The sequence below is a fragment of the Cyprinus carpio genome, chromosome B22 (genome assembly GCF_018340385.1).
Source record: "Cyprinus carpio isolate SPL01 chromosome B22, ASM1834038v1, whole genome shotgun sequence".
Lineage (NCBI taxonomy): Eukaryota > Metazoa > Chordata > Actinopteri > Cypriniformes > Cyprinidae > Cyprinus > Cyprinus carpio.
This window is the reverse complement of record NC_056618.1, coordinates 29,148,081-29,165,024: the sequence shown is the minus strand read 5'-3', so window position 1 is coordinate 29,165,024 and position 16,944 is coordinate 29,148,081. Positions and strand designations below refer to the sequence as shown.

The window sequence follows — 16,944 nt, the reverse complement described above, 5'->3', positions numbered from 1 at the left end:
GAAACACAAAGCAGACAGTGACATAGTCTCAGTCACCATTATATATATATATATATATATATATATATATATATATATATATATATAATACATATATAGTATAGTATAGTATAGTATAGTATAGTATAGCATATAATAGTATTTCAGTCTGGCGAGTCAACAAAACAGTTTACTAGCCAATGGCATTCAATTGCCAAGGTGTCCTTAGAGGGTTGTTATATCATATAAATAAATTCACACATTATGATTTTGTGCTGTAAATTGTTGTCAGTATATCTGTGCTACATTTTTATTTCTTTTGTTTGTTCAGATTGCATTTACTTGAGCCAAAAAAAAAAAGTTTTTAAGTGTCTTATTTACATAAAATGTATTTTAAATGATCAATGGCAAGGCTGTTCATAGCAGTGCTGAGCTATGCTCACTCTTTATTCCAGAGAAATATCAAAAAGCTCCAGTGATAAGAATAAACTTCAAATCATTAATACAAATTTAAGACCACTCTACAAAACCAAATCTCCTAAGTATCAGTATCGGACCACCGAGCATACTGATTATTATTCACATACACATCTTGATTATTATTATATTTCATTTTTAAACACATCCTTTTTAATATGTACAAAACATAGAGTTGTTTATCAGTTGACATCGAGATAAATATAACACATAGCTGTTCAACAAAACGTGAACGTCATCACAAATTATATTTTGTCAGGATTTTATTCGGCTTTATTTTCTTCGGCTGGTTTCTCCATCAAGTCCTTAAAGCCAAGTTTTTCAAAGGGTTCCTTTGCCATTAACTGTCTGAGAAATAAATAAAACGTTTATTAGTAGTTTCGGATGTATTTGTAATTGTACAACTTTACATCATGTACAACAGCAGCAGCAGCAGCACCAGCACCTGTCCATCCTGCACTCCAGATACTCCTTTGACTCTTCCCGACAGCGCGAATTGTCAAAATGACTTTCTCTAAGGCATCGCATATATGTCTCTTTAAATGATTTACATTCACCTGTGGACACAAAATATCATTTTAACACGTGAATGCAAAGTCATTGGTTGTGTCTGCTTGCTGCATGCGCACGATCACTCTTACCGAAATGATCCAAGGGAAACGCTCCTTTGTCCGGTGGACGCGGGCGGAAGGACTTGGATCCGAAGTTCATCGCTGTCGACATCGTTAGCTTATATGAGGTTTCACTACTAAATTAAGTTGTGAAAGGGGACCCACTGTTGGGTTTTAACAAGCGCTAAACTGAAGCTGTGAGTTAAGCAACAACCGGACTGTTTACTTCCTCTGTATTACCCAGCCTTGGATTTTCAAAATAAAGGTAAGCGACACACACGGGCTTAATTTCACACCTACACTTTTAGTAACTTAATAAGTACTAGTTTTGAATCAAACGTCTAATTACATACATGCATAAATACAAACAAACAACCAAAAAAATAAATAGATAAATAAATACATAAATGCTTGTTTTCTCTAGCAGTGGTTTTATGTGTTTGTTCTGAACAGGGCGGGGCTAGACATTGTAAACAATAAGGCGGGTGCTGTGTAATATTCAGTTCCTATATCTCTAAAACATCAGAGAATGTCTAATATGGCGAGAACTTTCACTCTCACTACACTTCCGGCTTCTGAACTGGTTGCAGTTCCACTCTGATTCCATATGAGGGACGAGTGCAGAATGAATGGAGGTCAATGGCGGTGTACCCCTCAAAATCCACTTTTCTCAGGATATAATTTTTTGTCTAGTAATTTGAATGTTGCATTCGAAAGGAGATGCAAAGAAATTACACATTGCTGGGTGTTAGATTTTTTGAGTCACTTATTTGCTTTAAAAAGTCTTTTAAAATGTCAATGACGTCATACGTTATACGTTCATTAGCAGAATGCTAGCGTGATATGGGCAACAAAAACTCAATCTGTAAGAAATCGAAAGGACATAAGTACTCGTTCATTCAACTTTCGACCTATAACCCATGTTGAACTTGCAAAACCTACAATCAGATCTGAGATTTCTCAACGGCAATCGGGTGAAAGGGACAAATTTAGCCGTCTAGCCCCATAGACTCCCATTCATTTTGCACTCATGGCGATCGCCCCCAGTGGAACTCTGGTGGAACTGCAGCCAAAATTCGGTACAATAGGACTTAATAGGGAGTGGGAAGGCTCTCCGTAGACGGGCTCTGAAAACATCCAGAGATAGATATTAACGTACCACCGAGTAAAACTGAAGTGAAGGGAATAATAAAATATGGCAAGTAGGGTTGCCACCATAGACTGTATTATTATTATTATTATTATTATTATTATTTTATTATTATTAAATGCTTAAACAAATGTACATATAAATCAAGACATCCAAATAGACCACCCAACACAATAACAAAACACAAAAAAAAAAAAAAAAAAAAACACATCAAAAAAAAAAAAAAAAAAAAAAAAAAGACAGCAATTACAAATTATTTAAAATAACTTTAACTTTTCAGCAAATATAATTGTATAGGCCTATAGCACATTTCGTACACAGTGGTAATTCAAAGTGCTTTACATAAAAGGAAGTAAAATAATCATGAAGAAAACTAATAACAAAAATAAAACAAGCAATTTTAAAACTTTGGAAATGATTTAAAAATTGACTTATTTAAAATGAATTGAAAACAGTTAAAAATAGAAAATGATTTTACATAAAATACAGTGAATACGTAAAATACAGTGCAATCAGTTCGGACATCGCACAGTGCTCATTCAATAAATGCACAGTTAAACAGATGAGTTTTGAGTCAATGTGACTAATGTTTTAGCACATCTGATCTCTTCTGGAAGCTGATTCCAACTGCGGTAACTAAAACTAAACATAGTAACTAAAGACGGACTCCCCTTGTTTTGTGTGAACCCTTGGTATTTCTATCTGACTCGATCCTAATGATCTGAGTGCTCTGTTAGGTTTATAATTCAGTGAACATATCTGCAATATATTTAGGTCCTAGGTCATTGAGTGATTTATAAACAATAAACAATCCTAAATGTAACTGGAAGCCAGTGTAAGGACCTGAGGACTGGTGTGATATGGTCAGATTTTCTGGTTCTAGTCAGAATTCTGGCAGCAGCGTTCTGGATGAGCTGCAGCTGTCTAATGGTCTTGTTGGGAAGGCCGGTGAGGAGACCCTTCCAAAGTCCACCCTGCTGGTGATAAAGGCATGAACAAGTTTCTCCAAGTCTTGACTGGAAACAAAACATCTAATTCTTGCAATGTTTTTTAGATGATAGTATATAGTATGCTGATTTAGTTACTGCTTTGACATGACTACTGAAACTAAGGTCTGTCTCCAGAATCACACCAAGATTCCTAACCTGATTTTTAGTTGTTTGACCCCTAGAGTCAAGGTATGCATTCACCTTGAAAACTTCATCTTTGTTTCCAAATTCAATAACTCCAGTTCCCTTTCAGTCGGTCACGTTCGACGTTACGAATGGGATCTCGCCCGAGAGCCCAATCCCCTTCGAGTGGTACAAAACGAGCCAATGGTACACAAAGTACCTTGGTCTGCGGGATTTGCATCGCGAGCTCCGCCCCGCAAAGCGAGTATATAAGGAGCAACGCGAGCAACTCGCATTCAAGCTTTCGCTTCAGAGCCGAGCACATCGCTTGCTGCTATCACCGGAGTGTTACAAGCAAGAGCTGGTGTTGGTGTGACGGCGCGATTCAGCGGTTCGTCTGGGTTTCCTGCGACAGCTCCCGCGTTCCCCTGAGTGCTTCAACACCTCTGAAAGAGCAAGATTTCTTTCACAAAAAGAGATACGGGCCGATTTGCATCTTTTTAAAGATGTCATTTCGCCCGTGCGTTTCTGGGTGCGGTCGATACATCGCTCCTCGTGACGGTCACGATCGCTGTGTCACGTGTCTGGGCTTTCAGCACGCTGAGACTGCGTTCGTGGATGGCTCATGTTCTCATTGTGGGGACATGACCATCTCGGCGTTGAGATCGAGACTCGATTACCTTAAAAGGTATAGAGTCCCCTCTGCCACACCCCGTTCTAGCTCTTCTTCTCGTAAGAGGGCTACTTCGGCTGGTGGCCAGGGTGATCTGAGGGTTACTGTATATGAGGATTCGGCTGTGTTGCCTCCCTCGGGAGTGCCAACGTTGCCCGAGTCTGATCCCGAGCTGACGGCCGTGCTTTCCCAGGCAGCTGAGAGCATCGGGCTTGAGTGGAATCCTCCACCCTGTCCCGAGCGCTCGAGGCTGGATGATTGGTTCCTGGGGGCTGCTCATGCGGATCGCCAGCACCCCCCTCTGGTTCCCTTCTTCCCGGAAGTGCACCAGGAAGTAACCAGTTCATGGAAGGCACCTTTAACTGCCCGAAACCGTTCTGGTACTTCCTCCGCCTTCACTGCCCTCGATGGCGGGGCGGCCAAGGGGTATGCTGGGATTCCCCCGGTGGAGCGTTCTGTTGCGATGCAACTGTGTCCACAGAGCGCCTCCGCTTGGTGTGGTGGTCCCAAGCTGCCCTCCAAGGCCTGTAAGTTCTCATCCACTCTTGTGGCCAAGGCTTACAGAGCTGCGGGCCAGGCCGCCTCTGCCTTGCATGCCATGGCCTCACTTCAGGTCTATCAGGCCAAGTTGCTCTGGCAGCTGCACGTGGGCAGTGCTGACCCAGGGGTTTTGCAGGAGGCGCGCACTGCTACCGACCTCGCTCTCCGGGCGACGAAGGTCACTGCGCGCTCCTTGGGTCAGGTGATGTCCACTTTGGTGGTCCAGGAGCGCCACCTATGGCTGAACCTGGCAGATATGAGGGAGTCTGATCGGGCTCAGCTCCTCAACTCCCCGGTCTCTCCCAGGATGGCCTCTTCGGCGACTCGGTAGAGAGCTTTGCCCAGCAGTTCTCTGCCGCCCAGAAGCAGTCTGAGGCCATCAGACACATCCTGCCCCGGCGGCCCACTGCTGCTTTCACCCCCCGCCGCCGGCGCAGCCGCCGCAGCCTGCTCGTCGCCGAGGGCACCCCCCTGTGGCCTCCTCCACTCCCGCTCGGCCACAGCAGCAGCCTTCACCCCGGCCGCAGCGGGGAGATGGCCGCAGAAGGGTGGCGCAACCCGTCTCTGCCCCTAAGCCTGCCAAACGCCAGGCCAAGAGGCGTTCCTGAGACGGGCGACCCGGAGTTGGAGACGTCAGCTCGTCAGGAGATGGTAGCAGGACCACTCCTTCCCCCGGAGGAGGGCCGGGGGAGAATCCTTTGTTCTCATTTACACAAACCTCCGCCACTGGCCCTGCGGCCGGTGGTACCCAAACCTTCACTAAAAGAGCTGTTTCCTCTACCTCCGGGTCCCAAGAGGCCACGAACGACAGTTGGCGACGTGCTTCCTCGCCGCTCTCGTTCTCCTCTCCCCTTGCCAGTTTCCATGCAAAGCCGGCTCGAGAATGCTTCACCTTCTCATGCCCTCTTTGCTGCTTGGAGTCACACGAGTGCCCGCACTCCGCCCCCGCTAAGGGACGCTATGCCTCCCATGCTGGGGCTGTCTGCTCCACCACTCTGCCCCACCGTGGGTACGCCTGTAGTCCCCTTGACCCCGCTGGTTCGGCTTCTGGGAGCCTGGCTAGAGCTCCCCAGGCCTTCCCGCTGGCTCATCCGGACGCTCAGGCTCGGCTACGCGATTCAGTTCGCCCGGCATCCCCCCAGGTTTCGGGGTGTCCGCGCGACGATGGTGGGCAAAGATGCCCCTGTCATGCGCGCGGAGGTCGCGACCCTGCTGGCAAAGGGCGCGATAGAGCCGGTCCCTCCAGCCGACATGAAGTCCGGCTTTTACAGCCCCTACTTCATAGTACCCAAGAAAACAGGTGGGTTACGGCCAATCCTGGACTTGCGTGCTTTGAACCGAGCTCTGCACAGACTCCCGTTCAAGATGCTAACGCCCAAGCGCATTTTCGAATGCATTCGTCCGATGGATTGGTTTGCAGCGATTGACCTGAAGGACGCGTACTTTCATGTCTCCATTCTTCCTCGACACAGACCGTTTCTTCGGTTTGCTTTCGAGGGGCAGGCATATCAGTACAAGGTTCTCCCATTTGGGTTGGCCCTGTCTCCCCGCGTCTTTACGAAGGTCACGGAGGGAGCCCTGGCTCCTCTCAGGGAACAAGGTGTCCGTATCCTCAACTACCTCGACGACTGGCTGATCCTAGCTCACTCTCGAGAACGGTTGTGCGAGCACAGGGATCTGGTGCTCAGACACCTTGCCCGACTGGGTCTTCAGGTCAACTGGGAAAAGAGCAAGCTCTCCCCTGTGCAGAGGATCTCTTTTCCTCGGTATGGAAATAGACTCGGTCGCCATGTTCGCGCAGCTTACAGACGAGCGCACGCAGTCACTGCTGAATTGCCTGAGACAATTCGAGGGCAAGAGAGCGGTTCCACTGAAACTGTTTCAGAGGCTCCTGGGGCATATGGCGTCCGCGGCGGCAGTCATACCGCTCGGGTTACTCCATATGAGACTGCTTCAGCACTAGCTTCACGACCGAGTCCCGAGATGGGCGTGGCAACGGGGCACACTCCGAGTGACCATCACTCCGGCCTGCTGCCGAAACTTCACCCCGTGGTTGGACCCCTTGTTTCTACGGGCCGGCGTGCCCCTACAACCGGTGTCCAGACATGTTGTTGTGTCAACAGATGCCTCTGCCACGGGCTGGGGTGCCATGTGCAACGGGCATGCTGCATCGGGCTCCTGGGCAGGACCCCGACTTCAGTGACATGTCAATTGCCTCGAGTTGCTAGCAGTACGTCTTGCTCTGCACCGCTTCAGGGCCCTGCTGAAGGACAAGCACGTTCTGGTCCGTACGGACAACACTGCGACCGTAGCGTACATCAACCGTCAGGGTGGGCTACGCTCCTGCCGCATGTCGCAACTCGCTCGCCATCTCCTCTTGTGGAGTCACAAGCATCTGAGGTCGCTTCGTGCCATTCACATCCCGGGCAGGCTCAATCGTGCAGCTGACGAGCTCTCACGGCAGCAGCCCCGCCACCGGGGAATGGAGACTCCACCCCCAGTCGGTTCAGCAGATTTGGGAACACTTCGGAGACCCTCAGGTAGACCTGTTTGCCTCTCCAGAAAATTCCCACTGCCAGTTGTTTTACTCCCTGACCGAGGGCACCCTCGGCACGGACGCCCTGGCACACAGCTGGCCGCTGGGCCTGCGCAAGTATGCGTTTCCCCCAGTGAGCCTTCTTGCACAGACGTTGTGCAAGATCAGGGAGGACGAGGAGCAGGTCCTCATGGTTGCGCCTTTTTGGCCCGGCCGGACCTGGTTCCCCGAACTTGTACTCCTCGCGACAGCCCCTCCCTGGCCAATTCCTCTGAGGAAGGACCTTCTTTCTCAGAGACGGGGCACCCTCTGGCACCCACGTCCCGATCTGTGGAACCTACATGTGTGGGTTCTGGACGGGTCACGGAAGGTATAGGTACCTTGCCACCACAGGTGGTAGCTACCATCACTTCAGCTAGAGCCATGTCCACCAGACACGCCTATGCTTTGAAGTGGAACCTCTTCGTCACTTGGTGTTCTTCATGGCGTGAGGACCCCTGGAAATGTCCGATTGGGTCAGTGCTTTCCTTTCTTCAGGAGGGGTTGGAACGAAGGCTGTCTCCTTCCACCCTCAAAGTCTATGTGGCCGCCATTTCGGCTCACCATGACCCTGTTGAAGGTAAGTCTCTTGGGAGGCACGATCTGATCATCAGGTTCCTGAGAGGAGCAAGGAGGCTTAACCCGCCTCGCCCTCAGCAAGTCCCCTCTTGGGACCTCGCAGTGGTTCTATCAGCACTGCAGAGAGCTCCCTTCGAACCCTTGCTCTCAGTAGAGCTAAAGTTTTTATCTTTGAAAACTGCGCTCCTGACGGCTTTGGCTTCGGTGAAGAGGGTCGGGGACCTGCAGGCATTTTCAGTTGACGAAGCGTGCCTGGAATTCGGGCCGGCTAACTCTCACGTTATCCTGAGACCCCGGCCTGGGTACGTGCCCAAAGTTCCCACCACTCCTTTTAGGGATCAGGTGGTGAACTTGCAAGCGCTGCCCCTGGAGGAGGCAGACCCAGCCTTGGCACTGCTCTGTCCAGTACGTGCGCTCCGCACCTATGTGGACAGAACTCGGTGCCTTAGGACCTCAGACCAGCTCTTTGTCTGTTACGGAGGCCAGCAGAAGGGAAAGGCTGTCTCCAAGCAGAGGTTATCCCACTGGATAGTGGATGCCATTGTCCTGGCTTATCAGGCTCAAGACCTGCCATGCCCCCTAGGGGTGAGAGCTCACTCAACTAGGAGCGTAGCTTCCTCCTGGGCGCTGGCGCATGGTGAAACTGATCGTGTTTGAAAAAAAAAAAAAAAAAAAACAGGAAAAACTAACAAAAACACTAAAACATACTGCATGCATGAACTAATTCTCGCCGGGATAGAAAGTTAAAAGTTTAAAGATAAAATTTTAAACTTATGACCTTAATATATGCAATACACAACAAAATAATAATCCTCCTTTAGGATTCATTGAATTTACTCTTTTTTTTTTAAGGTAAGTGGTTGCAATCAATTTATTTTAGCTAGATTTAAATAAATACATTTCATTGAACAACTTTCAAAATTGTTAAACAAATTGTTTGCAACCACTTACCTTAAAAAAAAAAAATTCTGAAGGAGAGATCATAAATGGCTTTGCAAATACACACAGTAGTAAGTTTAATGTTTTAAGCTTATCTTTACTGTCATCAGTTGTAGTGCATGTTCAGTTTCTTTGTGGTACAACAAGTGTTTAAAACAAGTGCATTCACAAAATACAAAACAATAATTCACAGGTGGAAAGAGGTCACATTGTTTGTGCCACAGATTTGATCAGCTCAACAATCATTACTCGATCAACAATGATTCCAATATCGTCGTAGTCTCCAAGAACACCTCCTTTATTTTTAATGACACATATGCCCATGGTGATGTTTTCCAGGTCTTTCAAGAAGTCGTCTCTTTGACTGTCCTAATTAAAAAGAAACAGTTCTTAGACATTGTTTTTATTAATAACACTTTGACAAGTCTATACAATCAAGGCGACACCCCCTTCCCCATATATTAAAGATTGACCGAGAATAGAGAGAGATAGTCATATTTATTTTTTTATTTTTTTACGATAACAATAAAAATCTGTCCATGCCCCAAAACTTATATATATATCACATTAAAGTTATATCTTATATTGTAATAATACATACTATTGTCCTGAAAAAAAAGATATATATATATATAAGCAGCATTTAATAATCTTAATAATTTTATAATATATAATATAATAGAATTATTATTAAAATACCTGCCAAAAGTTTGGAAACATTACATTAATTATTTTGAAATTAATTATCTTCCGTTCATCAAGGTGCATTTATTTGACCAAAATAAAATAAAAACAGCAATATTGTGAAATATTATTACAAATAATAATAAAAAAGTTTTAATTTCAAGATTTTAAAATGTAATTGATTGCTGTGATCAAAGCTGAATTTTAAGCATCATTACTCGTTTTCATGTTCACATATTAAATTTAATATTAATCAAATATTTAAAATTCAAGGCATTAATAAATAGAAATCTATTAAAACACTAAACGACTTTACTCTTCACTTACTTTTCATTAATTTCATGTATTATAAAAACAACTATTAATTTCATTTCAATTAATTTAATTAATCAGTTTCCACAAAAATGTTAAGCAGCAAAAACTGTTTTAACATTGATTATAATAAATAGTAAATGTTGCCTATTAGAATGATTTCTGAAGGATCATCTGACAGTGAAACTTCTCTTTGTAGATTTATAAATGATTGTAATGATGAATGTTGTTCCCAAATGCAAATTAAAGCAAATAAAACACAGCCAATATTTACACTGAATTGAAACTGTGTTTGATAAGGATTAGAGCTAAACTCAGCAGGAAAGTGAATCTTGTGGGCCAGATTTGAGGATGGCTTAACCATACTGAGTCAGAAGACATTCTAAAACCAAATAAAGATCAGATCAAATTTTATCATCAGTTAATGCAGAAAACAAACCAATTACGAAGGTCTCCCATACTTTTTCTAGTCACTAAATGTCTATTTAACTTTTGGATGAAGCATTACTTTATGATCCAAACACTCACCATGTATTCCGTCACCAGGGATCTCTCATCCTCACCAAGGTAGATACAAAGAGCACTGAGGATGGCCTCTTTCTTTATATGGACATCACTCATCTGTAAATATTACAGATTTGATTATTAGTTTAATCTATAAACACTGGAATGGCTATAACTGAAGCAGTTATCTGAGGCAGCAAGTGCATGGCATCATGCTTCCATCAACTTTTACATGTTATAACGTTTATTGTAGCTATATGGACGCTTAGTTTTTCTTGTTGTTTAATACACTTTGCCAAAATCTTAAATAAAGTGCTTATGCACAGGATATTTATGTTCATTATTTTAGTGTGCATAATCTGCCCTGTGGGCCCACGTATTCAAATTTGGACATTATCAAAATTTAGATATTCCATTCTATTTTTAGTAAAGCAGTTCTTCGTTGCAGGAAAAGAGCAAGATCCTACCTATGCTTATCTAAGCATACTACAAATAATGTTCTATACATTATAATATTTCCTATATCATCTTTTTATTGTAGTTTCAGACTTCAATCTTATTATTTCTTCTATATTTACATCTAGTAATAATAATAATCTAGTAATCGTGACTGAAAATTTCCCAATCAGCCTTTACTTCAGTTGAATCAATTTATCAAGATAGCTGTTGAATTAAAGTTTCTTTTATTTTTGGTAACTCAATCCTGCTTTTAATCAACTCATTGCACAAGTTATACTATTCTAATTCCCTACAATGGATTAATTTTCCATATTGTCTCTCAGGGATAATGATATAAAACTTTTTAGATGTATTCAGATATAAGATATAATATTTTAGGCACATGCATTCATAGTACTTATTTATATATTAAGTTATATATTAAATGTATTATACATATCATAATTTATATGCAATAAATACATTTAGTCAATATATCTTTATTATTTATTTATTTATTTATTTATTTATTTATTTATCCATTTATTTTTCAAATCCATTAGTCTTAAAATATGTCAATCATTCATTTCTCTCAAGTGTACCAGCAATGTGTCCTTCTTATTAAGAAATATCTAAGCAAAGAGTCGTATAACACCCTTCAGTACGTCAGACAGAAAGAACGTTTACGATCTCACGCTATCTCCGCTACCAGATCACTCACACAAGTGTGCAAGCACAAACCACATCCTTATATCTTTCTCTAGTCTCACTTACTGGTGTGAAAGTTCAAAACCTTTCAACCCTCTGCTTTAGTCTGCTTTTCTTACAACGCAACAATTACACAACACTGTAAAATATTTCCAGGATATCACTGCATGCAACTGTAATATTTTACAGACAAAATATTCGGCTGAGATCTGGGTTTTGGTTAGCTGAAGAGGAAATAAATGATCTCTGGCATGAATGTGATTCACAGTAAAACAGAATTGTGTAAGATCTTGCACAAGTCTGTTTCACTCTCTTCCCCTTTTCCTCTTTTTTTAGAATTCCTGCTATGCTTGGACACAATCTACACAAGTATGGCAACCAAGAGTCATAACTGCTTTTCTGTATTGGCTTTAATATTACTTTTTTTTTTTAAATAAGTTGTTTATTCACATTTGTGTTTTGCTTGCAGAAATCATATGCCACACAGTCAGCTTTGTTGAGACTGAAGAAGTGGAGATTATGCCTGCAATCTGGCTGAAGAATGGTGTGTGTTTATGGCCTCCATATAAACATTTCAACCAATTTTATTGTTTAAGGTAGTTATTCACCTGCTATTACTAGATCATAGTAATAGAATTTCAACTTTTTTTCCCCTAGGCTTAAGCCTAGTCCCAGACAACAAGTGTTTGAGGCAACCCCTGGAGTCTTTGCCTGCATATAAAGTTAAACGTATGTATACTGCAAGTATATATACATCCTTTCTGTATACAGTATGTTTAATTTAAAAGGCTAAATGGTAGAAAACTCTTCAGACTGTTCTGATTTTTTACATTCTATCTTACAGTGAAACAAGCTATCTAACAAGCTGTCTAACAGGTCTTTGTATCATTGTTCAATTTAACAAATTAGCATGCACATTTATTTTTTTAACTGCAAAAAAAGGAATAGTTCGCTGAGTAGTATGTTTCACATGAACATAACACCCCTCGCTTTGTCAAATTTAGTAATCATTAAATTTCTTGCCTTCTCTAAAGATAAAACAAGCACCTACTGGATGAATGAGACACTGATAAGGAGGCCACCACAGCCCTAAAAACACTGCCACAAGCGGCTCAAATACAACCACGATCCAAACGGATTTGTTTAACTTCTAACCAAGTCCTCCTATTGTAAAGGCTGTAAGAAGAAGTCCTGTATGTGCACACAACTGAGCTGGAGGTCGAAAAAGTTTCATCTAGCTGGTGACCGTGAGAGTGGCAGAAAGAGAAGAATGACTTCACAAGATGTTAATGTAAACCAAACAAGTTATTGTTAAGTGAATCTTTTACTTTTTTTAATTCAACCAGATAAGGCCCACAACCAATTTTCTATCTGGGGTGCAATGAAGCCCGCCGGGATTGTCTCTAGCGTGCACACGTGCCATTTGTTGGAAAAAGCTAAGCTCAGATTTTAAAATAGAGAGTGCATTTTCAATACTCACGTGACAAGCACATATGCGAATGACGTCAGAAGGCTATAATCGATTATGGTCTATTACTGCATCAATGCAGAATCGTCCACGTTCGCATCACGATGCATCGATTAATTTAGACACCCCTAGACATTATGCAGTATTTCATAATACTGAATAAACCATGTTCATGTATTGAACATGAACATAATATAGTACTCGATGTACTAAAACGTGCACATGATTACTAATTCATTCCCTCGATTTGCTAAATCGTGCGCACAATTTACTAATTCGTTCTCTTGATTTATAAATATTGTGCACAACTTAGCAATTCGAGGGAATGAATTAGTAAATCGTGCACACAATTTATTAATCGAGGGAACAAAATAGTAAGTTGTGCGCACAATTTAACCTACTATTTTTTTTCCAGCATGCCATGTGCAGGGCGCCGTAATTTCTCGCTATCTCTTTTTATTGTTGTAGTTGTTGGTTGGTGTCTCTGGACAAGGCGGGAAGGTTTGATCCGAAGCGGCCGATGTTGTGGGGTTTCTTGCTCCCTCTAGCGGTCATGTTGAGTTTTAACACATCTCTGCTTGTCTACTTCTCTCAAACCATCTGCTGTGCGAATCCCAACCTCAAGAGGTATAACTGAACTGTGAAAATATGTTCCTTGTTTAAAACAAATTCAAATTTAATGTAAACATAATTGCTGCTGTTAATAACATTCTTTAACACAATGCGATCAGTTTTGGTTTGAAAATAGTGGGAATGGGCTACTTTCATGTAGTTTCTCTCTGGCTGTGTTTGTTCTGGGTCGTTGGTTACTTTGTGCTCATTACTCATGAGAAAACACTTTACATCATTCTCAGTGTGGTCTTCTGTCTCTGCAACACGACACTATTACAGTATATTCATTAGTATTAGTATTATTATTGACGAACTGACACTAAGGACAGTATTACATATCCAGAAAATATTTTTGCTAGATTTATTCAAGCTGATATTTTAAGATATTATGTATATCTATGTCTTGCATTGATTGGTGACTGACCACTACATTTTCTCTCCTTCAAAGGGTGTTCAAAGTTTCTAATGATAAGATCTTGAAAAAAACTAGATTCAAAAACTCAATCAAAGGGGGAGCCTTAATAAAATGAACACAAAAACAGAGAACAACAGATAAGATCATAGAAAATTCTTTCTTTCTTTCTTTCTTTCTTTCTTTCTTTCTTTCTCTTATAATTGTTTTATTTTATTTATTTTAATTTAACTTACTGTATTTTTTTAGTGATAGCCATTTGTCTGGTAACATTTATTTTAATTCAGTTTGACATCAAATGCATAGTCCCATACTCATATTGTACAATTAAAGTAGAAAGAAAATATCAGATATTATAATGAGACAGTCCTTTAAGCTTTACTTTAGCTTTTGATTCATATTGAACTTGCTTTAGGACAAATTGTGGATTTGAATGTTCTTTCTATTCATAAATAAATATAATCTGTAAATGTGTGTGGTTTGTTTTATTTATTCCTTTTTGCTTTCAAGGTTCAGCCAATAATGTGAAACAACTCTTAAGTTACATTAATATTTGTTATATATTAACACATTATCGGCAGTTTCCACAAAAGGCAACTAGAAAATCTAATTTAATCTAAGATCCAACAGTATTTTTAAAAAGAAAACAAAAAGACACAGGAGAACAACATAGAAGTAACAGGACAAACCAACCCCAAACAAAGACATGTCCTTAACAAATAACGTTTACGATCTCACGCTGTCTCCTCTACAGATCACTCACACAAGTGTGCACGCACAAACCACATCCTTATATCTTTCTCTAGTCTCACTTACTGGTGTGAAAGTTCAAAACCTTTCAACTTTCTGCTTTAGTCTGCTTTTCTTACAACGCAATTACACAACACTGTAAAATATTTCCAGGATTTCACAGCATGCAACTGTAATATTTTACAATAAAATATTCGGCTGAGATCTGGGTTTTGGTTAGCTGAAGAGGAAATAAATGATCTCTGGCATGAATGTGATTCACAGTAAAACAGAATTGTGTAAGATCTTGCACAAGTCTGTTTCACTCTCTTCCCCTTTTCCTCTTTTTTTAGAATTCCTGCTATGCTTGGACACGATCTACACAAGTATGGCAACCAAGAGTCATAACTGCTTTTCTGTATTGGCTTTAATATTACTTTTTTTTTTTTAAATAAGTTGTTTATTCACATTTGTGTTTTGCTTGCAGAAATCATATGCCACACAGTCAGCTTTGTTGAGACTGAAGAAGTGGAGATTATGCCTGCAATCTGGCTGAAGAATGGTGTGTGTTTATGGCCTCCATATAAACATTTAAACCAATTTTATTGTTTAAGGTAGTTATTCACCTGCTATTACTAGATCATAGTAATAGAATTTCAACTTTTTTCCCCTAGGCTTAAGCCTAGTCCCAGACAACAAGTGTTTGAGGCAACCCCTGGAGTCTTTGCCTGCATATAAAGGTTAAACGCATGTATACTGCAAGTATATATACATCCTTTCTGTATACAGTAGTTTAATTTAAAAGGCTAAATGGTAGAAAACTCTTCAGACTGTTCTGATTTTTTACATTCTATCTTACAGTGAAACAAGCTATCTAAAAAGCTGTCTAACAGGTCTTTGTATCATTGTTCAATTTAACAAATTAGCATGCACATTTATTTTTTAACTGCAAAAAAAGGAATAGTTCGCTGAGTAGTATGTTCACATGAACATAACACCCTCGCTTTGTCAAATTTAGTAATCATTAAATTTCTTGCCTTCTCTAAAGATAAAACAAGCACCTACTGGATGAATGAGACACTGATAAGGAGGCCACCACAGCCCTAAAAACACTGCCACAAGCGGCTAAAATACAACCACGATCCAAACCGATTTGTTTAACTTCTAACCGAGTCCTCCAACCTATTGTAAAGGCTGTAAGAAGAAGTCCTGTATGTGCACACAACTGAGCTGGAGGTCGAAAAAGTTTCATCTAGCTGGTGACCGTGAGAGTGGCAGAAAGAGAAGAACGACTTCACAAGATGTTAATGTAAACCAAACAAGTTATTGTTAAGAAAGTGAATCTTTTACTTTTTTTAATTCAACCAGATAAGGCCCACAACCAATTTGCTATCTGGGGTGCAAATAATCAATTATGCAAATTACCTAACAAGCACACAATCCATTATTTTCAAAAAGCTAAGCTCAGATTTTAAAATAGAGAGTGCATTTTCAATACTCACGTGACAAGCACATATGCGAAAGACGTCAGAAGGCTATAATCGATTATGGTCTATTACTGCATCAATGCAGAATTGTCCACGTTCGCATCACGATGCATCGATTAATTTAGGCACCCCTAGTCATTATGCAGTATTTCATAATACTGAATAAACCATGTTCATGTATTGAACAAGAACATAATATAGTACTCGATGTACTAAAACGTGCACATGATTACTAATTCATTCCCTCGATTTGCTAAATCGTGCGCACAATTTACTAATTCGTTCTCTTGATTTATAAATATTGTGCACAACTTAGCAATTTGAGGGAATGAATTAGTAAATCGTGCACACAATTTATAAATCGAGGGAACGAAATAGTAAGTCATGCGCACGATTTAACCTAATATTTTTTTCCAGCATGCCATGTGCAGGGCTCCGTAATTTCTCGTTATCTCTTTTTATTGTTGTAGTTGTTGGTTGGCGTCTCTGGACAAGGCGGGAAGGTTTGATCCGAAGCGGCCGATGTTGTGGGGTTTCTTGCTCCCTCTAGCGGTCATGTTGAGTTTTAACACATCTCTGCTTGTCTACTTCTCTCAAACCATCTGCTGTGCGAATCCCAACCTCAAGAGGTATAACTGAACTGTGAAAAAATGTACCTTTCTTCTGTTAAACACAAAAGAATATATTTTGAAGAATGTTGGTAACCAAAGAGTTGCTGGTAGCCATTGACTTCCATAGTGTTTTTGTTTTTTTCATGCTATGGAAGACAATGACTACCAGCAACTGTATTGATTGACTTTTGTGTTCAACAGAAGAAAGAAACAGATGAACGCAGGGATAAAGAACCCTAAACTCTAAAACTAAGAGTCATTTCAGCATAAAAAGGTTCTTCAGGATGATATGGTAAATAAGCATAGTGTTACTGCATGTGAATAACCATTTTTTTAGAGTGTAG

General features: G+C 41.0%; 1 protein-coding gene across 1 annotated transcript; it reads right to left on the bottom strand.

The window, feature by feature from the left end:
* Positions 1-395: 395 nt before the first annotated feature.
* LOC109108726 (cytochrome c oxidase assembly protein COX19) lies at positions 396-1,273 on the bottom strand. The gene is made up of 3 exons (XM_019121831.2): positions 1,098-1,273; positions 902-1,013; positions 396-804 (listed from the first exon to the last, which is right to left on the bottom strand). The coding sequence occupies exons 1-3, from the start codon at positions 1,177-1,179 to the stop codon at positions 720-722; spliced, it is 279 nt and encodes a 92-aa protein (XP_018977376.1). The 5' UTR covers positions 1,180-1,273; the 3' UTR covers positions 396-719.
* Positions 1,274-16,944: the final 15,671 nt, after the last annotated feature.